Genomic DNA, 25,414 nt, shown 5'->3' with positions numbered 1-25,414 from the left:
ACTTTAGACAGGAACATGGTCACAGAAGACACAGAAAGTAGGTAAAAGTAATGGTGGGAATCTGTGGAAGTTCCTCTTTTGATGGTTTCAATTTTCTCAAAAGATGTAGAAAGAAAACATCTTCAACAACTGAGAATGAGGATGAGGGAGGTGTTGGGCCTTTGATGGGAGAAAAGGTATGAAATAATCATTTAGGAGAGTAGGAAACTGAATGGACTAGAAATGTTTAACATCTGTTGCAGCAACATTGCAAACTGAGCAGAGGAGAAACAGGAGAAAGAACAGCCAGTGAGGCAAGAGAGAGACTCTGCTGTCCTGAAAGCCAAATGAAGAAAGTGTATCAAGGAGAACAAGTTGTATCCTTTTCTCCAGTGTGTCCATTTGCACAGTTCCAGGCAGGGTGGACAGAGATGGAATTAACCAGGACTGTGACCTTGCCAACCAAGTATGATGAAACGAGAGAGAAATGGGGGGAAAAAAAACTAGGGAAGGATTATTATAATTATTAATGATAATTTTATCTGAGGAGAGTGAAGTCTTCAAGGTGGTTAAGGATGGTGAAAAATGAAGGATAAATGGAGTGGCGTCCCAGTGGGGCTGAAAGATTGTTGGGGTCAGGGTATCAAAGACAGCAAGGTAAAAAAATAGAAGGTGGTACCATTAAGAAACACCCTCTCATCTTTTTTGTTTCTAAACTCACATCCACAGCACCCTATTTTGAATTTTGGGACCTCATCTTGGGTTCTCTAGAATGAAACTATCTCAGCATTTTAATTTGTGCTGCTACTATGGTTCAATTTCTCTTCACTTAGCATGACATCTAGTTTTTACTGCAGTAATGGATACATATTTTTTGGACATAAACTGTATCTTTCACAAGAAAAAGAAAATAGAAGGGGGTGGTATAAAACTGAGATCGTGGAGGGGCTGCAGTTCTGGTGATGACCATAAGACAGATGGGTGAGATGGGGTGGAGGACAGATGACTGCAAAAGAAGAGTGCCAGGAAATGTGAGGCCAGAATATTGGCAGGATCATGATCCTTTTGTATAGAAACTGCTAAGAATTAAGAAGGAGTACTGGCGTACTACAGAGGAGGAATAACTTGGGGTGTTAGTAGATGACAGCACAGAGAAACTGGGTGACTATGATCTGATGTCATGAGATTCAAAACTACGGGGTTTTAGGAAAGGAAAAGATGGACTGATCTGAAAATGGCAATGAAGAACAAAGAGGATATCTGCCCCATCTTCAGGTCCATTGGGGTGAGGTTTATGAGAGGGAAAAAAACAACATGTGAGAGGGCAAAAGGGAAAGCAGTATTGAGGGAAAGCCCAGTTTCTGCTGGAGCAACAAAGTGAGGTTGATGATATAGGAGATTTTGTTAGTAATGGACCATGAATTCCAGAGGACACAGTGGATGGGTTTCAAAAGCTCAGGTGGGATGGGAAGAGAAGGCAGAATAGGAGACACACAGAACTTTATGGGGATTCAAGTATGGGAGATGAGGATAACCTGGGAGTCTGGGGCTTCCTGTGGTGAGTGACATAAACCAAGATACAAGACACAATAATAGATCCAGTGGATTCAAGGCAAATAGTGATGGCAAGGTTTGGAGTATAGAGGGATATGTAAGGGGGTAGCTGCAGTTCTTCTTTTACACCACTGGTGATGGAAGATCACAGCCAAGAGAGGTGTGGTAATTATCTCACGTACAGGCGTCCTCATAACCCCAGGTGATATGGGTGGATTTAAGTTTTTAAATCACAAGGGAGTACTATCTGATATTATAGAACTGCCCAACTGCTGTGTGCTAACATCTGACCCTGCTGAAAATCCAAGAGAAGTTAGTAATTAAAAGACAAATGTTCACTTGAACAGCGCTTCTGGTCCTAATCCTATACAGTTGAAAGGGTAGGGAACTGATGAAACAGACACCTTTCTGCCAAAAGACTCACTAAGTAAGGCGGAACATGATGAGCTCTCAGAAAATCTTTCCAGAGGTTAAAGTTGCAGAGGTTGTAAAGATTCACCAAGGTGTTTCCTGATAAAGATCCAACTAGGTGAGTGCCACCTAGTGGACAGAAGAGGATCACAGGGAAAAGGAGAAAGACCCTCACATTCCTTTAGGGGAAGATAGGATTGCTTCCCCAATACAGGCTCCTATTGCAGCCTGAAGCCTTAAGCAAGAAGGTACTGGGACAGCAGTAGACAGATAAACCTACCACTTGTTGCCAGTAGTTCTGACTTGTGGGACCACATCACAAACCTTGGGATCTGGGCCCAGTCAAATCCTAATTAGAACACTGTTATTGTTTATCAAATGTTCAGCTTTTTGTCAGGATCTTACTTTTTAGCCAGAGTTCTTTCAAAATTACTGCCATTAATCACTTATAATTTTGATGCTCACAATTTCTGAAATGCACCTCATACTTTAACAGGGAGAGGGTTTAATGCTACATATTGTCCACTGCATACCTACTAAGGACGATTAACTTGTGGATTTTTATAAGTTCAGAAGTTTTTTGGAAGGAAGGAATAGATCTAAAAAGAAAAACATCACTGTACTTAGGACATCAGTTATCACTTACCACCCTACATTTTAGGAGGTGATACTTTTAATGGGATCATGATATCAACAAAAGAGAGTAAGAGAAGAAAGCAGAATGAAAAACTAATTATCTTGTACAAATAATGACCTGAGGCCAGCAGAGTGATGAAAATGCTCCCTAGGAGAAGATGAAAAACAATAAAATCAAATCACTGAATGTGTCCCCAAGGAATTCAAGAAGCAGATTCAAAAAAGAAGCCATGATAGAAGACTCCCTGCTGATCACCATAAGGAAGGTGACAGCGTGAAAAAGGATTAGAAGTTTTACAGCACTGGCTATCAAATCAAAATTCAAAATATTCTCTGTCAAGGAATAAATCAACTAAGTAAATTCCTGATTTACAGAAAGTCAAGAGATCAGAAACAAGAGAATAATCCTTAAGAGAGAAAAATGCATAAGAGCATCTGTAGTATAAAGTTGAGGACCACCTCCTCTCTCTCAGCTCTTCTCTTAGAAAAAGGCACACATTTTCCTGAACCTTAATGAAGCAGTGGCTGGAGATCTTTGACTACAGAAGGCAGATGTCAAGAGTAAGGTGGATGTTTTCTTCAATGTTCATTCCTGGAGGAGCCAGTCAGTATACGGGAGGTTTCAGGTATCACTAAAACATAAGGGGGATACAACCACGCTTAACAAACAGCAGAGTTGTGTTTAGCAACTGGGAGAGGAAACAATGCAATATTATGAAAACCTTGTGTCCAAATAACTTCCTCATCAAGACTGGCAACTACTGGGCTGAAATCATCTAAGCAAGACGTCTACTGTACTAGATACACATGTCGTACTTCTCCAGCTGGATTAGTTTTGCTAGAGTTACATATACTGTAATCTGAACAGGCTCCTCTTCTTCAACCCTAAATATCTGGTATCTTACTTTCCCTAATCTAATGTTCCTTTTTCATACTCATAAGAGTCACTTCCAATTCAAGAACACTCGTACCAGAATGGATGAGGTGGTAGCAGAAGCCAGCATATCTTCTTCTTCAAGTTTCATCTGGATCTAAGCTTTCAGAAGCTCTTAGGGCAGGGACATACACATCTGGGAAGCGGGGGCTTAGAGCAGGACTTTGGAGTCACAGTCTGGAGTCTGAATCCTGCCTCTGGCACTTACTATAGGGCCTTGAAAAAGTTATTTAACCCATATCTCCACTTCATCTGGAAGAGGAGATAGTTATAGAGTGGTAATGAGTATTTATCCGTCATTTAATTATACCATCAATATTAAGACTATAAGAGACTTGGTAACTGAAACTGGTTACCTACTTGAAAAAAGGATTAAGAATGAAGGTATTCTGAAATGTTATACTAGAGATGTTCAAAGCACCAGAAGCAAAGTAAACCTTGCTTTCATACTGAGGAGCTCTAGATCCTCTGAGTCCTCACCTCTGAAGTTTCCTTAGCTTGAAATTCATTACCTGATAAAAACCTAAAGTCTAAGAAGCCTAAAGTCTTTTTTCCTAAAGTGTTTTTTGGGGGTCATGTTGAAAGAAAGGGGCCACTTGGGAGGAGTCTGTATTAAGTTTGCCAACCAGAGCACCAAGAGAGGGAGGCTCAAAACTGCATCAGGAAAGGCACAGCAGGTGAGTTACCCTGATCGTGGTGGGTACTGTGGCACTGGGTCCACATGTAGCACCTCCATCTGCTACTTGTTGCCATGTACACAATGTCAAAGCAACTATTCTGTCACCAAGAAATACACCTTAGAACAAGCCCTAACATTCAGATACTGCTTGCACCACCACAGATTTGCAGAGTAACTCAAAGGAAAAGAAAGCAAAAAAATGTAGAAGAAAAAAATAAACCAAACATTAAAGTCAGTAAAACACTGAAAATCCAAAGAAGAAATAATTTTTAAAGGGAGCAGCATTTGTTTCTTGGGGGAAGATGATTGGAAACATACAGATGTAGCGTGGTTGATGACAAGCTGCATGTGACTGTTGCAGATAACTGTTAGAGCTGGGTTAACCATAAGTACTTTTTTGACAGGAAAATAAATCTCTCCCAGGAATTTCTTAAAATGATTAAGATTTAGGGTGTTTGGGAAATTGCTCATGATTTAATACTTTTCAAGAATACCTTCTCTACTGCTTCCTAATAAAAAGACTGGGAAATTAAGACAGGGTACCAATTTAACACCTGAAAAGTCCTAACTAAAGACTAGCTAGAAATATCCTTCGTCAAAGTAGCAGCAAACTACTAATGATGATTATTATTACATGAAAATCAATACTGATACTAAGCTGAACTAAATTGACTAATTCATACCTATTCCTTTCAGATTAAGACACAGAGATTTCTAAGAATAATTTGGGGGGGTGGGTGCGGGACGGACAGCAGGGAGTCAAAGCTGTCATCAATGAATAGAAAGTAGTTTCCAGGGCAGAAACTGAAGACTAAAGGAACATTAAAAAGTTTGGTTACACTGTTGAAAATAACAAAAGATGAGACACGGTCTTGCTTAGGTATTTAAAAAATACTACATACCAATACACAGTGGGAATATAATGCTGAGGCAAACCACTACACTGCAGAAAACCCCACTGCAATCAACAGTAATACAAATGTACAGGATAAAAGAAGGATGGTGACTGAGCAGGGAGGAAAAGGGACCCCAGTCAGCATATATTTGCAGTGGCACTCAGAATGCATCCACCATAAAGAAAATGACACCAGAGGCCAACACAGGGATAGATTCTGTGAACTTATAAATTATAAGTTAGCAAATTTGATTTTGATTTTGATTGGCAACTAGTATTTGTTGATATCCTAGAGTAGTATAAGTGGTTATTATCACAGCATTTTTAACTAAGAGGGTGGAAGTAATTCTCTGAGTTGAACTTTAGTTCAGAAGGTGATAAATCTCTTGTAGGAAAAGGCAACTTTGCCCAGAACACTAGGGCAACAGGACAGGCCTAAGCACTGTGATCTTCGACTCCTACATACATAACGCAACTAAGGGCTGCCAGAGGCACAGGTTTCTTTTCTTTCTTTCTTTCTTTTTTTGTGTGTATTTTGGCTGTGCCATGCCACACAGCATGCGGGATGATTCCCTGACCAGGGATCAGACTTGGGCCTCTGCAGTGAAAGCGCCAAATTCTAACCACTAGGCCACCAGGCAACTCCCTCTGTTAGGTTTCTTATTAAAACAAATTGCAGCCTAGTCCCATCAGGTCACTTAAGGAAAAAAGTAGTAAGTATCTTTAAAAATGCTTATTTACTAGCGGGGCTTGTGGGAAGGGGTGCTCTGAAGTTGCACTTAATTGTCATCACTAGGGTCATAATAAACCTCTAAATAAACAAAAAAGCTGAAAGAAGATGGATATACAAAATTATTAGGTTATAACTATCATTAGGAATATGACAAATATCTTTCCAATACTGCATCCCTCTGGGGAAATAACTATAAGTGCCCTATCACAGGACAGCATGAAACCACAAGAATTAGGAAGTGAAGAAAGAAGAGGGCGAAACAGATCAGCTCTTCTAAAATAAAGGTGAGATATGAAGGTGAAGAAGAAAAGCAAGAATTTATATGAAAAGACAGACCAGAAGTCAAACCAGCCTATGTAAGCTACGGAATGGAGATAATACACACCCTACCTATCTCATAAGGTTTCTTTGCAGTCCTAATAGGGTAAAACTTGTTAAAAACTTTGAAATTTGTAAAACACAACACAGATGTAAAGTAATAGTATTATTATTTAAGTTGTCCCCATCTTCCAAAGAAAGAACAAGTATATCGTAGCTTCAACTTAAAATAATTTTCTTCCCTGTCAGTTAACATCAGAGCTACTGGTCCTTCTGGACTCAAAAAAATACTAGCAAAAGAGAAATCAATCCCCAATTTCTAGTCTTAGTTTTCTAAAGAGAAATTCCTTTACATCTATTTCATTTTTTTCTCTAATATTCAAGAAACACACAAGGCTATTCCGTATTCTTACCTTTTGAAGCTGCAGGAGCAAAGTGCCAGGAAGGAGAAAGCATCAGATATTGGAAAGAAAGAAAAAAGAAAAGGGATCACATATGGTTTTTTGTTATTGTACAAAAACAGTTGCTCAGCCACCTGACCTACTAAAGGCTCTGCCCAACTCATCAATTATGTACACAGGTGTGAGGATGGCACCTTAAAGGCAGTGCCAGAATCCACTGAAGAGTATCATCAAAATGGGCCCAGCCTGAGCTCTGTCACATTAATCTCACATCCCCACAAGTGACACTTGTGTACAATACCTACATGCATGTAAAATACCCACATACAAAAAAACTGGGGGTAAAATACCTACACGCAACAGTTCTCTTTGCCAACTTCAGCACCCCCAGAAGACAAAATGAGCATATTTTCTTCTGAATAGGAATGACCAGCTCTCTTCAACCCTCACCCAGAGAAGGGAAAGAAATGGAAGATCCCCTTAACGAATGTTCTAAGTCCTACACTGGCACTTTGCATGAAAGAGGAAAGGACTCACTCTTGGTCTGGGCAGAAAAGGTAAGGGTAAGTTTGGAGAAAAGTTCATTGTTCTCAAATCGGTCCTCCTTCACCTTTGTCCAGAAGCAGTCTTGGGAAAGGTCCTCAGCAGCAAACTGTGGATACAGGCAGGTGTTAAGAGTTACTAAACTGAGCTCTGTACTTTCCAACCTAGAAAACTGATTAAGATGCAAAAGCAGCAGCTGGCTGGTTATTGTCAACATTATACTAGACTAAGACTAACCCGAGACACAGAAAGCAGCTATGCTCTTTGTGGTGGCACCAGGAGATGATGATTCCAGGTTATGTGTTTACTGGTGATTATTCAACAACTAGAATCAGTTATGCTGTTTATCCTCCTTCTAACCCCAAATCCTCTACTTTTAGAAGCATTAAGGCTTTATTTCACATCTTCCCTTGCCTGCATTACACTTTTCCCACCAATGTGGTGAACTCTAACAAACTTGTTCATTTTATGAACAAATCCCTAAGCTCCTTTATTTTAACTTGGTTTCCAGAAGCAAAAGGCTGATGCGGGATCACAGGGCTCTCAAACACATACCGTGCCATGCAAACATATCCTGTGTAACTTCCTTACTGGGGGGGACTGGGAGTGGTAGGGAGTTGTACCCATAAATCCATGACTTTGGGCTCAGCAAAATTATTAGTACCTTGCTGACTGGTGAAATGACTACTGTCAAACTGTGTGGTATCACGGCACTCATGCCCTCAGAGAAAAGGGCAAAAACATTAACTTATGAATCAGTTTAGGTTTTGTAGCAGAGTATAGGGCTCACAGAACTCTCCCAAGTGAGATCTGGCATACAGGATATGCCTATTAACTAAATAAACATATGCATGAGTGAAACTTGAAGACAGATGTGAACCATAAGAAAGAGAAGCCCAACCTGTACAAAACACAAAGTAGGAAACTAAAGTAGCTTCTTAAAACCTACTAATGAAGAGATGGACAGAAATGCTCACCTTGGACCAGTTTGGCCTCCGGAGCTGCACCTCTGGCTTGTAAATTTTCTTTGGGGTTAATCCAAATGGCAGAACTGGGGCTGCAGGAACTCCAAAAGGGAGAGGTGGAGGAATGCCAGGGCCTCCAGGAAATGGAGGGGGTGGAGGGATTCCACCAGGAAGAGGGGGAGGGGGAGGCAACACTCCTGGTCCTCCAGGCAAGGGAGGAGGAGGTGGGGGGATGCCAACACCCCCAGGAAAAGGGGGAGGTGGGGGGATGCAGGCACCGCCAGGCAGAGGAGGGGGTGGGGGGATGCAGGCACTCCCAGGCAGAGGAGGGGGTGGGGGGATGTAGGCACCGCCAGGAAGAGGAGGGGGTGGGGGGATGCAGGAACCCCCAGGCAGAGGAGGGGGTGGGGGGATGTAGGCACCGCCAGGAAGAGGAGGGGGTGGGGGGATGCAGGAACCCCCAGGCAGAGGAGGGGGTGGGGGGATGCTGCTCTCCCCGGGCAAAGGAGTGGGTGGGGGGATGTAGGCACCCCCAGGCAGAGGAGGAGGAGGTGGAGGAGGAGGAATGGCCCCATGCCCAGGAAGAGGGGGTGTGGGGGCTGTGCTAAGCTCTCCTTGTAAAGCGGGTGAGGGGGGAATAACAGGCCCAGAGTCACCAGGTAAAGGAGGGGCAGGGGGAACAGCAGCACGGCTAGGAGGGGCTGCAGCAGTAACTGCAGCAGAGAGTGAAGCCACTTCTTTCTTGGCATCTTCCAGTTCCTTGGACAGCTTGGCAACCTATAGAAATAACACCAATGGGAGTACTTCTCACTCCACTTCAGGGACCGCTGGGGCTGGAAAGGACCTAAGAAATTACTTAATCTACACTTCTCATTTTACACATGAAGGGAGTGAAAGGAGTCAGTGGAAAGGCTCCGCCTAAAGTCACACAGCTATTTAGTGACAGGGACAAAACTAGAATTCATGTCCTCATGTTCTTAGTTCAGTATGCTTTGCATTAAAAAGGCAACTTCGAAGTTTATGTTAAACTCTCCCTTTGATTAGAAAATGCAAAGATCAAGTAAACCAAATATTCCAGTTACATAATTAACATGGGATATACAGGTAATTATTATATAACCACATAAGTGATCAAGTTATCAAGTATCACAGATCACATAAATATCTAACTGCAGAGAGAGTGTGTGGGCATACATCTGTCCAGAGACGACTAAAATAAGAGAAAATTAGCAAATATGAGATCAGTTTACTTAGTATTTACTCCTAAATTTATTAGAAGGCTATAATCTTTATTTCTGGGTAGTACTGTGACTCATTTTATTTTTTGTGTTGTTCTGTACTTTCCAAATTTTCTATCTTAAGTATTACTTACCACCAAAACAAAACAGTTTATGATTTTGAAAATAGGCACCATCTAACTAAATTACCTATCAGTCTCTGAACCCTCCCTGGGAGTAAGATGACAGAGTCCCACTTCAACACAGGCTCACCCTGAGGCTGCTGATGGCAGTTACAGGTCACTCTGCATCCCCTGTTCAGATATTACCTCTCCTGTGAGCTGAGACACTTCTGCTTCCAGGTCCTGTTTCTCTGTGGTGATTTTTTGCTTTTCAGAATCCAGTGCATCCTTTTCTCCCTGAAGATCCTGGAGCTTCTGTTCAAAGTCACCTTCCATCTTTTTCATTTCCACCTGTAGCTCATGCCGGGCTGTTAACTCTGAGTCCAGCTAGAGGAGAAAGAAATTAGGCTCTTGGTAAGCTCTCCATCTCAGCAAAAGCCTGGTGTTATTCCCCATAATTTACTGTTTTGTGCTAATCCTTGATCTGTTGAGCTCATTGACCCAAGGAATGCCTGGAAAAAAGGCCACCACGATTTCAACCTTAAAATCAAGATTAAAGCAGGGGGAAGCCAGGGATTATTTCTATAGTCTATCTATACTTGGAGTTATTTTAAAAAAACAACAACTAAGATTTTAAAGACATTTAACCAGGACAGCTAAGGTGCACAATCCCAGTAGTCCCAAGGATCAAAAACCTATCAATAATAGGAGTCCTTAACGAAAGAGAAAAAGAGAATTCAGATACATTCAGTTCCTATCGTTCTATGGATAAGATGCCTGAGACGTCAAGCAAACCCGAGTGCTGTCAACATTATATGAGAGTGTCATCTGTCTATCCTCCTGCTCAGGGGCCCAAGAACTGTGCAAACTCATAACTGACTAGCTCCTCATGATCACATCCTACCACTTTTCCAAGGAGTAACCTATACCAAAAAGGTTTCCCCTAGAAACTGCTATCGTGTGCTGAACGCTTTGAAAATATCACAGGTAACTGTTTCACAGTCAGAAAAATCAAAACCCTTATACAAAGAAAGAAAGATATATCCCAATCATTTTTGATCTCTCATACATACCTTTTTTTCCAGCTCTGTAGCTTTGGCTTCAGATTTCTCCACCTTTGTTTTATCAATCATTTGATCTAAAAAAGAAGGCAGAGTCAGTAAGTCAAGTTTCCAGTTCTTGTCTTCCCCTCTCACTGTCTAAGCCCTTCCACATAACCAAAGGGCAGAATTTGTTCCTTTTGTTTATTTTTCTTATCCTTCTTAATGTTCTGCACTAGACAAAGAAAGGGAACTTTCAGTTAAGTTCAACATATAATTTCTGAGTGCCTGTTACACAGTAAGGCCACCATGCTGGGTGGCACAGAGAATGCTTACAAGTAATACTTACGAATCTGGGACCAGCACGAGGCACAGACAATACCTGAAGTCCCTTCAAAAGGTGGGGTGGGGTGGTGTATGACAGGATACATTTTTAGAATTACGTAGAAATAAAGTAAAGGCCTGTATATTCCTAGCACAGATATTGGTTATATTACCTAAGAAAGGGTGAAAATGGAAATACCCGGGGGCTAGAAAAGTATCTTCTCTGAAATATTCACTGAAAAAAAGATGCAAAATGAAAGACAAAATATGCTTACCAATCAATCCCTCAATATCAATCTGGAGGTGCCGGCACTTGAAGTCAGGATCAGCCCCATTTTTGTGCAGAACTATCTGAGAAACACATTCTTCAATCAACTTATAGTACTGCGGTCTACAGAAGAAACAAAATAAGGTTATTAAAGGAAAACCAAAATATAATTATGGTATTCAGGATCAAAAAAGCTAACTGCTTTGACAATAGAAGGACCTGAGAATAAATGCTCTGGAAAAGACCTTTTCATAAAATTAACAGAGTATTGCTGCTATGCTAAGAAATCCCCCTCTTCCACATCAACTACCCCATCTACTTCAGAAAGTCAAAACTTCTTGTCATCTTCCTCTGAGTGCAAATCCTTTTCCATCTAACACTCCAGCCTGATCTTGCCTGTGACGGACAGCGCTATTGCTGAATCTTTACTCTATTTCAACATGAATGAACTTTAAATGGCTGCCTTTCTTTGCTATCATCTTCACCCTCCCACCCCAAAAGAGGGAGGGCAGTTCACCTCATACACTCTCATCTCTTTCATAGAGACAGATGTCTTTCAGTTGGATTAAAGGGACAACTAACAACTCCCTTTGTATATATGAGACTAAAAATGAACTCTAACCCATGTCTTTGTCTTTACCTTTTCTCTTTACAGATAATCTTTGAATTTAAGAATTTTGCTCTCTCCACTTAGGCTCAAATTCAAAACTTCTCACAGGTATACCATCTTACCTGGCCTCATAGTCATTTCGGACTAAGAGTAGGTGCTGCAGGATGGACAGGAAGTGTTGCTCTGCCTTTGAATCCTTCACTGTGTTTAAGAGAATCTGGAAGACTTCACTGAAGTCAGTGGAAAAGGAGAAGAGGCTAAGGAAGGCATATATTTAGAAACTATGTTTGACCAACTCTTGGGAAAAGTAGCAAGATGCCACTTCTAAACCCTGCCCTAAACTTTAAGCTCCGTAAACTTCCTTTGGCCAGGGGACCAATGAGTCGGGGGTTACTATACACAGAGATAGAAAATTCCTAGTACTTAGCTTGAAAATTGAGCAGCAGACAGAAACAAAAAGGTAATTGCCTCAGAGTCACTGGTGGCAAATATCGATAGGTAATTAAATTATTTCCCCCTGTCAGTCTCAGGGACACATGCAAGAGAGCACTGACTTGTCTATGTTCTCCAAAAAGCAGCTCTACATCTTAATAAGCTAAACTGTCATGTTCTAGGAGGTCTATACTAATTTTGATGGCTGTTTCCATGTTGAGCAACCCTCCAATCACCTTTCCCAACTTCTCTGGTCCACACTGAGGTAAATAAATCCAATGGCAATCAGAAGGCACCTTCCTTATCTACTAAGAAGACAGGGCTAATGCCCTCTTCTGAGTCATCAATCCCACACCATTCCATAAAGGGATCTACAACTGAATGCAACTGAATGTCCTGTCTGTCTTCAACCCAGTCAGTAAAAGGATATTCCATCTCCATTCGAATGTCATCCAGTCGTCCTTTCAGGTCATATGAATCTTCTTCTCCTTGTTCATCAAACACACTTAGTTGCACTCTCATATCATCATTTTCAATCTCTCGAAGGTCCTGTCAACAGCAAAAGTATAGATCAGGGAACCCAGAAGTGTCCTATGCTGGTTAGAAACCCAAACATTTCACCTGCTTTTTTAAAAAATTTTTTTAAATTTTGGCGTGCCGCATAGCTTGTGGGATCACAAAAACCGGGGATTGAATCCAGGCTACGGCAGTGAAAGCACCGAATCCTAACCCCTAGACCACCAGAAACTCCCTCAACCTGGCTTTTAAACTGAAAACCAAAGTTATCCCAGGGATGATGGGGCTATAAGAGCAGGAAGGAACGAGCCCAGCCTTTCTAATGAAGTGCTGCATCTCACCTGCAACACTTGATGCAGCCCCAAGCGCATCAGTTCGCTGCGGATGTGAACTCGGAAGTCAAGTTCTTCAGCTGGTGTGATGAGAGCATTGATCAGCTGTAGGCATCCCACCTAAAATAAGAAAATTCAGCAGCTATGTCATTGTTAACTCCTAGAGATGAAGATTCCGTTCCCTTTACATGCATTCTGGCGCCCAAATATAACCTAGAAGATTCAGTACAAAAACTACAAGAATGACTTCCTGTTACAGCAATATAACCTGGTTTAAAAACAGGTCTGGAGAGCTCTGACATCTAAAGGATTCCAGGGATTCTATGGTATAATTTGTTCTAGGCCTTGGTTTTTCTAGCTTGTAAATAAATACCATGCCTTTTTTCCATATCATAATGAGGAAAACAGTTTTTTCTCTGCCCTCTGAAATATAAAACATATCATTGGTAACCACTCCATGTGTTCTCTTAAAAGGTCAAATGAACTTAAGTCTCTCTATCTTGAATTCTACTCTTGGGCCCAGTTTCACAGGTATACTTGCCTTGAGAGCCATGGAGGTCCCACTTTTTAATCCATCCAGCAGTGGCTGAAAACGTTCTACCTCATCCATTTCAGCTCTTTCTGTCATCGCCTCCAAAACTCTTTCATTCCTGCCAGAGAGTAAGGAAAGGGAGAGAGAGAACTGGTCGGGTGCACTGACAGACAGGTACACAACAGATTGTACAGAGGCACAACAGACATTATCAACATTCTGGATTTCTCACATTATCCTTCTCATCACCTAGAGCAGAGGCCAGATCAACAGGAAAGTAAGGACCAACTCTTCAGAAAAATGCATTCCCTAAAATCCGCCCCTAGACTCCTACCTATATTTACTAAATTGAGACCCCTGTTCTACAGTGTAAAAATTGGTAAACTTTTGGAGGGGCATTTAACAGTACCAATTTTTTAATGCACATAACATTGGCCTACTTCTAGAAAATCTATCCAACATAAATACATAAATATGAAATAATATATGTACAAAGAATATATGTACAAGAATTGATTAATAAAACTTTTTATCATCTAGAGCAGGGGTCAGAATGTGTTTAAAAAAAAAAAATTCTACCTAAAAGTCTAGCAATGAAGCAATGGTTAAATTACGGGCGGTACAGAGTATGAAATGCTAAACAGCCACTAAAGATCATAAGATAGAAGTACTGCCATAGAATTATGTCCAGGAGCTACTGTTAAATAAAAAGAAACAAGTTGAAAAGAATGGTGGTATGATTTAGCTTTTGTTAAACCAAACTCCTCCACAAAAATAAAAGTCTATCCTATACATGAGATTGGTTTTACAGGCATAAGCCATCTTTCCTTAATTCTAAGATACCATCTTTTGGAGTTGCAGGTGTGTTATAACTTAGTAAATGCAATATATTTGTTCGTGCTAGAAAATGATCTATGACACTGTAGCACACCATTAACAGTGGTTACCTCTGCAAAATAGGGTTTGCCAAACGGATGATGTTGTTAAACTGTACTTCATATACTTCTGTGTTGTTTGAATTTTAAAAATAACGTTGTGTTATTTCTGAATTCTAAAAAAATGTAAAAAGAAACCCTTGTCCTAGACAATACAGACATTGATGGAGATCTAGGAGATATCCTGCTGTACCTTTATAACTAGTGGTACACGCAGAACAGCTTCTATCTCTCAACAGTCTTCACAGTGCTCACATAAGAAATATAGTCTTACCTAGTATTTAAGACTAACTGGACACCCAAGCAACTTAATGTTCCTCTAGACTAAGGTAGATGATAAAAAAGAAAATAGAGAAGAGAAGTAATCCAGTCACATACATGTCCTCTGGCTGTGGTAGGATACAAAGAGCGGAAAGCAGCTTGGCTGCATCAATCATCATATTGGGAACAGCAGGATCCATGGCTCTGACCAGCAGCAGAATTCCTTCTTCTGCCTCCAACATGGTCTTGATTCCAAACTGGCAGGACAAAAACAGAAAAGGGAGGCTTAAAGATGAAAGCATCTAACTAGGGACAAGTTCACCGGTTCTTATGGGTTAAATGGTGTTCCTCCCAAAATTTGTTGAAGTCCTAACCCCCTGTACCTCAGAACGTAACCTTATTTGGAAATAGGGTCATTGGCAAATGTAATTAGTTAGATTACCATGAGGTCAGACTAGTAGGGTGGGCCCTTAATCCAATATAACTGTTGTCTTTATTAAAAAAGGGGGAAATCTGGATGCAGACATGCACACGGGGAGAACGTCATGGGAACACAAAGGCAGAGATTGGGGTGATGCATCTACAAGCCAAGGAATGTCAAAGGTCACCAGCAAGACACCAGAAGCTAGGAGAGAGGCATGGCACATACCCTCTCTCACAGGCTTCAGAAGGAACCAACCCTGTTAACACCGTGATCTTGGACGTATAGCCTCTAGAACTGTGAAATAAATGAACTTCTGTGTTTAAGACACCCGGTTTGTAGTACTTTGTTATAGCAACCCTAGCAAACTACTATAGGGTAGAACACTTTTCCCAATATAGCTAAACAGAAATGAGCATAGCAAAATTATTTTCTAGCAGACACAATAGAATATTATGTCTTCCAAGAATAAAAACTGATTCTTATGTTTCTTTTCAATGCTCCCCCTAAGCCAATGGAATAATTGTAACAAAATTAAACAGTGAGGAAGACAGATTTGCACTCAGGAACAAATAACTGCAGGCTCCCTAAATTTAAATACCAAACAGACAAAAAAAGAAAAAGAAAAAAAGAAAAAGAGGAAGAGGAAGAGGAAGGAAGGAAGGAGAAAGAAAGAAAAGGAAAGAGAGAGCAAAAAGAAAAGAGGAAAGGAAAGGAAAGGAAAGGAAAGGAAAGGAAAGGAAAGGAAAGGAAAGGAAAGGAAAGGAAAGGAAAGGAAAGGAAAGGAAAGGAAAGGATTCTACAGTAGGAACAGACTGGGGAAAAACAGCAACAAATAAGCAGAGAATAAAGTAAACCTTCCAAAAATAATAAGTACAGGTCAGGAAATTCAAGAATTAGGAAAAGAAAATATGAACAGAAGAAGAAAATTAAGCCTATCCTCTGAAACAGACATCACAAGTGAGGAAAAAGATCCATAAAAGTATGTGCGTGTGGTGATCAAAAAGTTCCAATACTAAAAGGGAAGGCTAGAAGCCTTGAACCTCATATTCCTAGGTCCTTTTTTGAGTTTGCCAACAGAAGAGAAAGAACAGCAGTCACGATGGGGGTTGGAATGAAAACAGGAAATGCCTTACCTTGTTGTTCATAAAAGCTTTCAAGCAGCGTATGATCTCGTGCTTGTTACGGCTATCATAGCTTCTGCATGCAGAAGACATAATCAGTGAAGTCCCTTTATTCTATACCCCTCTCCCATTTGACTTTTCAATCTTGTAAACAAGGGTCTTAGGAACACTCCCAACTAGTAGCTGAGTAAACTCTAGCACATAGCACTTTGCCCTGAAACACTGGCAAAAAGAGGTAGCTGAAGAAAGAATCATTGGTTAATCCACTCATAAACCAAGAATTTGGTACTATATTAAAATCTTCCCATTGACTCTCTGTTGGCTCCTAAGGGCTAAATTCTATCAGGATAACATCCCATCTATTACTGCTTGTGTCACTACGTCAAAGGTTTCAAGTCAGTACACTCAGGAGGTATAGGCCCTGTGTTTTGTTTTGGAAAGATTCCAGGAAGTAGAGAAATCATTTTGGGTCAGGCTGGCTTCAAGGTAGCCTAACACAGTGCAAGGTAACCCTAGAATTATTACAGCGCTGAAGACTATCATAAAGCTAGTCCCAAATTAATCAAGTGTATTATAAGACTTCTAAATGAGATATGACCCAGACCAGATCACAAGAGAGCTTTGGATTAAATCAGACCCCATTTCCAGACTAGATAAGAATCTGTGCTGGGAGACACACAATCTTATGTGGTATATATCTTGTGTTATTTACCGTGATACCTAAGTTCCTCCTTTTCCTGTACCTGTAATCATCACTCATCCTCCAGTCACCCCTATGATAAACCCCATTCTCAGCTAACAGCATAATGTCCAAGTCTATAACTTTACATGTAACTGCCATTTTCCCCTTTAGAGCAAACAGCCAAGTCCTCTACTACCCTCCACCTAGAAGATGCCAAGACTTGGAATTCCTCACCCAGGACTCTCCTCTTTCTCATCATGAAGTCGCTTAAGGATGTCCAATAAGGAGGCCAGGCCCTCAGCACCAAATGTTTGCACCCAACTGTAACAAACAAAGACAATGCAATGTCAAATCAAATCAGTAAATACTTATCCACCAAAATAAAGTGTATCCTGGCAACTCTTTACTCCCAGTCCAGAACATTCTCATATTTCCCTGACTCCTTTGATCTCTAACCCCCACCAGTGAACTCCAACATTGGGCTCTTATTCCTGTTACCACCTCAGAATCCTCACCTGACAGGGTTGTTGTTGAGGGACACACGGAGGGACTCCAGACAGCTGAGCAGAGGCATATCCCGCAGGCCGGACCTCAACTCCTGAATGTACATCATGGCTGACCTAGAGCTCTCCTTTTGGCTCATGCCCTGGAAAGGAACATATAGAGATTAGTAAACACTGGACTCAGTCATCATTTGACTAGTATTAGTTAATACGGTTTAAACAATATGAGGGCAGACATCTATTATACATACCACCAAACTATGTGAGACTCAGAATTTCCTTCCCATTACCCATGCACACTTCGTGAAGATTGAATCAGGCAAAAGTACGTAAGAAAAGTAACTCAAATGAGAGTAAAAAATGAGTAGGTTTATATAAAAGAATGAAATAGAACGGATATGGACATAAAATGTTCTATAAAAGTAGCAAAACAAACAGGGCACAGTCTCCCGTGTCACGGGAACCTGCCCCAGGACTCACAGCCTTAGAGGTGTGCAAGTACTGGGACACCATCTCTCTCTTGATGATAATGTCCTTCTCCCTCAAAGGTTGCTGCTTCTCCTCGTTCAGGTTCATATCCAGCTAGAAGCGGGAGAAAAAAAAGGGGGAAAATTTGCCTTGAATTCCTTACAAGTTTTCAGTGTTTAATATTTAGTATACTTAGTGAAGAGATGAACACACTAAATGCTTATTGAATAAATAAATTTTCCTGATGCCTACAGATCTAAGCTATTACAGATAATGGGAATTCCTTAGGGGTAAATACGGTTAACATTTTAGTATAAATCCCAACAGACATTTTTATACACATACACTAAATGTTTTCCTAACAAAAATGGACTCTCAATATAGAGGGAAAAATTATCTTGTATTACTGAAAGAAAAGCAAACATAGTATTTTCTACACTTAGGATGGACTCTAATCATCTCTTCAGACTGAAGCACTGGATGACTGGCACCATGCAAACACCAGCAAAATCTGTACCACTCTGGTGCCTAAATACACGTTACCCGTGGTTAACTAAGTCCCTGTACAAACTCCTTTCCCGTGAAGAAAGAATTGGAAACTGTGACAAATTCCCTCCACAGACATAACCTGGAGTGTGTTACTGGAGGAAAGGCTCTGCTTGAGCCTGTTACACATATAACCATGTGACTGAGCCTCCTATTTCCGAGAGCACAAGTTTAACTCTAACAAGTCCAGAATATTATTTGAAACAGGGAAAGTATAGGAGAAAAAAAATGGATATATTCAATTTCTTCTGTGTGTGTGTGGGGGGGGGGGGGGGGGGGGTGAGGGGTGGTGATGTGTGACGGAATCACCACCACCAAATTGTAATAGTAATTTGACTTCTTTCTGACTGAATGCCTGGTACTTTCTCCCTCCTTTTACAGATAAACTGAACACAGAAGTTGCAAAATAGTGGCCCTCAGGTTGAATCAGACCCAAAGATAAAGTATGTTTTTGTCTGGCTAGCTCAACATTTTAAATTTTAGAGACTTCCTATAAAAATATGAATTTCTAGCACCAAGGGATGCAATCAGCAAATTTAACATTATGGAAAACTCTACAGGTCAAACAGTTTCTTCAACAAATTTTTTATAGCAAATGCAAGGATAAAAGAGAGGGAGGAAAACCTATATAGTTCAAATGAAATTTAGGAGAATATTACGGCAGACCTTATCTGGAATTGTGATTTGAATGAACACTTTTTTTAAAAAAATGATTTAATTAGGGAAATCAATGCTGGCTATGATATTTAAAAAAAAAAACAATTTTTTTTTTTTAAATTACAGATTTCTGGCTTCTTTTGAATAATAGAAATGTCTGGCACTACTGGACTAGCATTCCCAACTGGAATGCTACAAAACCTGCTGGAACTGAATTGTGGCTGGTCTTTAACAAAAATGTCAAAAGTCCTTCATTTCACTGGAGTCCCTTCTCCTTTTTATCATCTCCTATGTAACCTGTTTAACTTATTTATGCTTCCTCCCCCGGCCCTAAAGACATCTAAATTTTCAATCCAAGGCCAAGAGATTGTCTTGATAGATTATACTCTTAGACTCCTAACACACTTGGATTATCATGAGACAAACTGAAAGCTTCAGTGAAAAATAATAGTAGTAGTACTGGTTGAGTGCTGAGTACCACAGGTACCAGGTCCTGTATTAAGGGTTTTAAGCCCATGCTTTTAATTAAGTTAGGCCTGCCACTAACCTCTAATTGAATCTGAGATTATAAATCCAAGTTTACGTATAGGTCTTATGAAACCTTATAAGCACGTACTCAAAACTATCCAAGACTTAGCTTAGCACTGGTGGACATTCACTGAGTGTCCTCCCCACTCAATGGTCCTCAATGAGGACAGCAAAGTCAGTCACACCCATGCACAATTCATTACTGAACTGACCTCAGCCCCAATCTTTAACAGTCTTCTAGTGATTATAACATCAGAATTCTCTTTCCAGATTCACCACTAAATAGAAAATCCTGGGCAAACGATGCCTTTCTATTCCTCAGTTTCTTCTTTGTGTAGATTTGTTGTGAATGTTTTAAAACTTTGTCTACTGTGGCTAACCCAAAGGTGGTCATCACACTACCACATAGCCTGGCCCATTCATTCCATGTCTTTGTGGCAAAAGGGTTGCTGGCCTGAAGGACATTAACAAGGTGGTCAGTGATTAGATATTTCCAAGCCTAATTCATAGATTCCAATCTTATGGACTGGTGCTTGTATATGTACTCCCTTCATTAGTGGGACTGCTATTAAGAAGTTCTCTTTTAAGCCTGGAAGTTTTTGTAATTAAGGGCTAGTTAAGGGAGACTGTGAACGAAAAAGGGCCCACCATGCCCATAAAAGCATTTTCAAGAAGAAGCAATGTTTTGGGGTAGGAAACTTACCAGCATCTGTTCAAAGAGTACTAGAACTTGCTCATCTGAAACATCCTGCAATGACTGTGCTGTGGGATCATCCCCATATGATGCAGAGGAATTTCTATGAGCAGAATTGGGCTTTTCTTTCTCCTTTTTAATTCTCATGCTGGTAAATCTCTCCAGCTGAGAAAGAAAAAAAAAGTATTAGCAGTGATCCATTTTCATTTACACAACCACACATCAAATAGCCTCTAACCTCTTCTTCTACATGCATGGTTCCTCTGGTTTGTGGGCAGTTCAGGGCTCTTCTGACATGAAAAAGAGAACCAGTCTTCCTTGTATCTAATTTACTACACTGACTCTGTTCTTTCGCCTTCATCCGAAGATAAGAGGAATGAAGTATTAAGATTTGGAACCTCTCTAAAAAGAGAAAACGTTGTTCTTTAGCTCCCCTGCCATTTCTAAGCCCTCTAGCAGCACAGAACTGAAAGCACTGCTTGTGCAGAGTGCTCAGTAAGATGCCCTTTGTTTCCCTCTAGCTATCCCATGATAACTGTGGCCAGGCCCTCAAGGATCTCTCCTTTCAAGAGGTGTGACCATAGATTTTAATAGATATAAGTCATATATAAGAAACAAGGAAATGCCTTAAAACCAGGAACCATTCCTTTTTCTTTCCTCTGTACACTCCACTGCACTTGTGTTATGTAAGCAGAAAAAGTTCAATACATATTCTCCAAAATTCCTGTTGCAAAGAATATAATATTCTTTGCAGGGGTATATATGTTATCCCTCTGTCAACCAAATGCTTATGAATCACTCCTCAAACCACAAAGACAGGTATTCAATTCAAAAAGAGCTACCGGTAAGCTGCAGCTTATTGTCACTACCTGTTTGGAAATAACAGTAAATATCTGCAAGCATTCTAGGGTTTCAAATAATAAGAGTGGCATCCAGACAGCAAGTCAGTTTGGAGTTTAAAGAACATGCCTCACCTTGGAAGCCAATGAATGTGCCAGGGAAATGCATGCAATGGGCCAAACAGAGCAAAGAGTTAGGAGAAAGCTTTGGGATGATCTGAGAATAGAACCCATATCACGTTTATAAGTTATAGAAAGTCAAAGTTATTGCAATTGGTAAATATCACAGTGTAGGAAACGAGCCATGCACATGCTGAACAAAATTTCCTTACCTCATCTGCCATGAGCCGCTTCAGAGTCTAGGAACAGGAAAAAGGAGGGAGAAGAAAGGGAAGCGAGATCAGTGAAATGCCAGGAAACCTCTCAAACACCAGATGGGTGGGGAAAAAAAGAGGAGAAAATAAGTTGAAAGAATCTAGGCTCCTTCCCACAAGCTAGATTTCTGCCAGACCACTCCTTAGCACATTCCCTCAGGTAAGGGGCAGGAGAAATTTTAAGGTCACTAACATATAATAACCCTTTGGGGGAAAAAAAGGTGAAGAACTGAAAAAACTCTAAATCAGATGACCAATAAACCTATGAAATGTGTTCACCTTCATTAGTAAACAAGGAAATACAAACTGAAACCACAATGAGATTCCATTTCACACTCAAGATTGGCAAAAAATTTCATGTGTGTCTAGTCACAGAGCAGTGGGAGCTCTCACACACTTGTTGGTGGTAATGTAAATTGCTATGGCCACTTTGGAAAACAGTATGGTATGATCTAGTAAAGTTAAAATATGCAGATATATTACAACTCAACACATCAATTCCTATAAGTCTACCTTTCAGAAACTTGCACATATGTAGCAGGCTGTGTATAACAAAAATGCTCACAGCAACACTAGTATCTATCAATAAAACAGAGGACAATCCAAACAGCCATCGAGAGTAGAATGGATAAACGGGTATAATGATAGAGTGGAAAACGATTACGCAGAGAAAGTGAATGAAGTTATAGCTACTCACAAACATAAAAGTGAATGCATTAAATGCATTATTTCTTTTACACTGAGATTAAAAACATGCAAAATTAAATTATATTATTTAAGATGTACAATTATAAAGGGAATGATTACCACAAATGGCAAAACAATGGTTACCTGAGGTGGCTGGAAGAGTAATGACTGCAGAAGGGGACGGGGGCTTCAGGGGCGCTTGTAATAATATTCTCTTTCTTAATGCGGGTGATGCTTACATGGATGTTCTGTTTATAATTATTCTGCATGTTTCATAGTCTCTTCTGTATATGTGCTATACTTTACCCAAAAAAGTCTGAACAAGCAGGTACAGGAAAGCAGGAATTCTTCACTCTAATACTTAGTTTTAAACCATATCTATTTTTGCTAATGTCCTTAGAAGAGTAGAGTAAATGCCTCTTGACTAACCTTCCTCAACTAATGAAAAACTATTTCTGACACTGCCACAAAGCTACTTTACCAACCTTTTTAAAGACAACAAAAATCTATGTCAGGGACTTCCCTGGTGGCACAGTGGTTAAGAATCTGCCCGGCAATACGGGGATCCAGGTTCAATCCCTGGTCCGGGAAGATCCCATATGCTGCGGAGCAACTAAGCCCATGCACCACAACTACTGAGCCTGCGCTCCAGAGCCTATGAGCCACAACTATTGAGCCCACATGCCACAGCTACTAAGCCTGCATGCCCTAGAGCCCGTGCTCTGCAACAAGAGAAGCCATGGCAATGAGAAACCCACGCACTGCATTGAAGAGTAGCCCCCACTTGCCACAACTAGGGAAAGCCTGCACACAGCAACGAAGACCCAATGCAGCCAAAAAAAGAAAAAACAAAAAACTATGTCATTATGTTCATGTGCCCCATGTCAGAGCTTGGTTAAATCCAATGTAAACTGTGATTCTTAACTTTACCCTCCATGGTCCAGAGGAGGTCCACCTTCTGATGGAATGCTAATCACTCACCTGAAACCATAAGATCCTTGCTCAGTGTCAATGGAATCTGAAGTTACTTTGTGTGTGCTGATTACTGGGCAGCAAAGGCAGAAGGATGATGAGGCAGAGACAGCAACACCCAAGGAGACTCACAGTTCCTTTTGTCACCACCCTAAGTCACCTGACACACAGAAGTGAAACAAGCCACAAAAATGATGTGTATGTAGAGTTAGGTTGCCACTGCCAAGGTTAAACTTATTTGCTCCTAGAGCAGGTGCTTCCAGAATCTTGTCCTCCAAACTCAAAAAGTTCTCTCAGAACTAAGCAACAGCCCAAACAATTCTGGGATGGATATAACACAGGTAACAGAACCTGGGTCTAATGAATAAATCACAGCTGCAGGTTAAGTTAAAGACTAGGAAACCAGCAACTTGCTCTTTCTGCCTGCAGACTCTTATTTATCTTCCCTGAATCCCCACTACTGAAGTTCATGCCACTATGATCTCATGTTTGATGTACTGTAGTAGCCTTCTAATTGCTCTCCTTGCCTTCACTCCTGTCTGCCCAACACGAAATCCATTCTCTATACTATATCCAAAAGTAATCATTCTAAAATGCCAATCTGTCCATGTTATTTCCCATTTAAAACGCTGCAATAGTCCCACTCTGCCCTCAGGTTAAGATCCAAACTCCTTAGCATGGCATATGACACTTCCGGCTTCTCTCCCCTGACTCATCTCTCAACAAACCCGCCACTTCAAACTCTATCTTCTGGGCATCCTGAACTAGTTGCAGGTTCACAAATAGATCATGCTGTCTCAGCACCCTAGACTTTCTCTAGGCTGCTGCTTCCCCAGACTAGACTGTATTCAAGGCTAGCTCCAGCAGGCCCTACAGGATGATACCTCCTCTAACTGGACAGGTACCTATCCTTGTGTGTCTCTAGAAACAGGTACTTGCCTGTCTCACAGCACTACAAGTGGATTACAACTGTCTTTTGATTGTCTGGCTCCTCTAGCCATTTCCAGACTAAGTTCCTTCAGGGCAGAGCCTAAGACTTAGTCATTATATCTCCTATGAATAAATACCATAATCTGGGGTTGTTCTTCTAAAATATCAATCCCTGCAGAAGCCCTCAAATCTCTTCCACCTCTTCACTGCATCAATGAAGAAACTGAAGCCCAGACAGGTGGAGTAAATCACTGAGGTCACATGAACAGGGGCAAGCTGGGTATGGAACTCTGGTCTCCAGATTCCAAAGCCCTAAATCTTTGCATTCCCCAAAATCTTGTCTTGTTCCTGTTTAATGCCCACTAACTGTTGCCTTTAGATAGAAAAGTAAACATCTCTTTTCTTAAGAAGGAAGAAACCAGTCTCCCTTGCTTTCTTTGGTGCACCATTAGAGACAGATTAATTCCTTAAAAAAATTACCTATGTTTTAGTGCTCAATTTGAGTAAGGACAGCAAAAATGATCCATGCATTTCCTCAACTACTCCAGCAGAGGGCAGCATCTACCAACAAAGTGAATCATAGCACTACAGGCAATATTCTGTTTCAGAACTCAACAGAACACCAAATAGCAAGCTCAATTCCATTACTGAAATGGACCCTGCTGTACAGTATATTGAGGGTGTATTAATTTACTTATTTAATACTATGTATGCTTTCCATACAGATCTTACGCATACAGTTTACAGACAGCTTTAAGTTTTGGGTTTTTTTTAACTGTACCATTAACTGTTTGTGGATTCTGATATATGTAACAAGAGGTTCCTAGCTCATGAAAAGTAAGGACTAAAGACAGTGGAGTCCTGGAAGATAAATGCTACTGGAGCTATATTTATGCCTCATGTCCCAGAGGTTCAAGCTTTTTAACATAGCCTCTAATGATCCCACCTACTATTTTATTTCATTTCATTTTATCTTATTTTATTTTGGCTGTGTTTAGTCGTCATTGCTGCACACAGGCTTTCTCTAGTTGTGGCGAGCAGGGGCTATTCTTGGTTGTGGTGCACAGGCTTCTCATTGTTGTGGCTTCTCTTGTTGCAAAGCACAGGCTCTAGGTGTACAGGCTTCAGTAGTTGCAGCACACGGGCTCAGTAGTTGCAGTGTGCAGGCTCTAGGGTGTGCAGGCTTTAGTAGTTGTGGTGCGTGGACTCAGCAGTTGTGGCACATGGGCTCAGTAGTTGTGGCTCACAGGCTCTAGAGCGCAGGTTCAGTAGTTGTGGCACACGGGCTTAGTTGCTCTTCGGTATGGGGGATCTTTCCAGACTAGGGATCGAACCCGTGTCCCCTGCACTGG

The 25,414-nt window shown here is 40.8% G+C and overlaps 2 protein-coding genes across 4 annotated transcripts in view; both read right to left on the bottom strand.

Annotated features, from left to right (window-relative positions):
• LOC130851965 (protein diaphanous homolog 1-like) overlaps positions 1-6,595 on the bottom strand; it is a 53,834-nt gene extending 47,239 nt beyond the window's left edge. The window contains exon 1 of the mRNA XM_057732626.1: positions 6,553-6,595. Within this exon, the coding sequence (XP_057588609.1) occupies positions 6,553-6,595 (43 nt within the window). The remainder of the gene's footprint in view (positions 1-6,552) is intronic.
• Positions 6,596-7,024: 429 nt separating this feature from the next.
• Positions 7,025-25,414, bottom strand: part of LOC130851943 (protein diaphanous homolog 1-like) — a 39,733-nt gene continuing 21,343 nt past the window's right edge. The window contains exons 2-17 of one of the 3 annotated variants that reach the window (XM_057732611.1): positions 21,432-21,458; positions 20,270-20,425; positions 17,848-17,949; positions 17,380-17,510; positions 17,099-17,185; positions 16,195-16,255; positions 14,755-14,894; positions 13,451-13,559; positions 12,919-13,029; positions 12,492-12,610; positions 11,752-11,868; positions 11,027-11,142; positions 10,461-10,525; positions 9,595-9,774; positions 8,061-8,825; positions 7,025-7,192 (exon numbers count right to left, since the gene is read on the bottom strand). In XM_057732611.1, the coding sequence (XP_057588594.1) occupies positions 7,040-7,192; positions 8,061-8,825; positions 9,595-9,774; positions 10,461-10,525; positions 11,027-11,142; positions 11,752-11,868; positions 12,492-12,610; positions 12,919-13,029; positions 13,451-13,559; positions 14,755-14,894; positions 16,195-16,255; positions 17,099-17,185; positions 17,380-17,510; positions 17,848-17,949; positions 20,270-20,425; positions 21,432-21,458 (2,439 nt within the window). In that variant the 3' untranslated portion in view covers positions 7,025-7,039. Of the gene's footprint in view, positions 7,193-8,060; positions 8,826-9,594; positions 9,775-10,460; positions 10,526-11,026; positions 11,143-11,751; positions 11,869-12,491; positions 12,611-12,918; positions 13,030-13,450; positions 13,560-14,754; positions 14,895-16,194; positions 16,259-17,098; positions 17,186-17,379; positions 17,511-17,847; positions 17,950-20,269; positions 20,426-21,431; positions 21,459-25,414 lie in introns of all 3 variants that reach the window. The other 2 variants (XM_057732605.1, XM_057732613.1) reach the window with 2 other exon arrangements.

The sequence above is a fragment of the Hippopotamus amphibius genome, chromosome 1, assembly GCF_030028045.1.
Source record: "Hippopotamus amphibius kiboko isolate mHipAmp2 chromosome 1, mHipAmp2.hap2, whole genome shotgun sequence".
Taxonomy (NCBI): domain Eukaryota; kingdom Metazoa; phylum Chordata; class Mammalia; order Artiodactyla; family Hippopotamidae; genus Hippopotamus; species Hippopotamus amphibius.
Note: the sequence above shows the minus strand (reverse complement) of the source record. Positions and strands in the feature narration are given on the sequence as shown.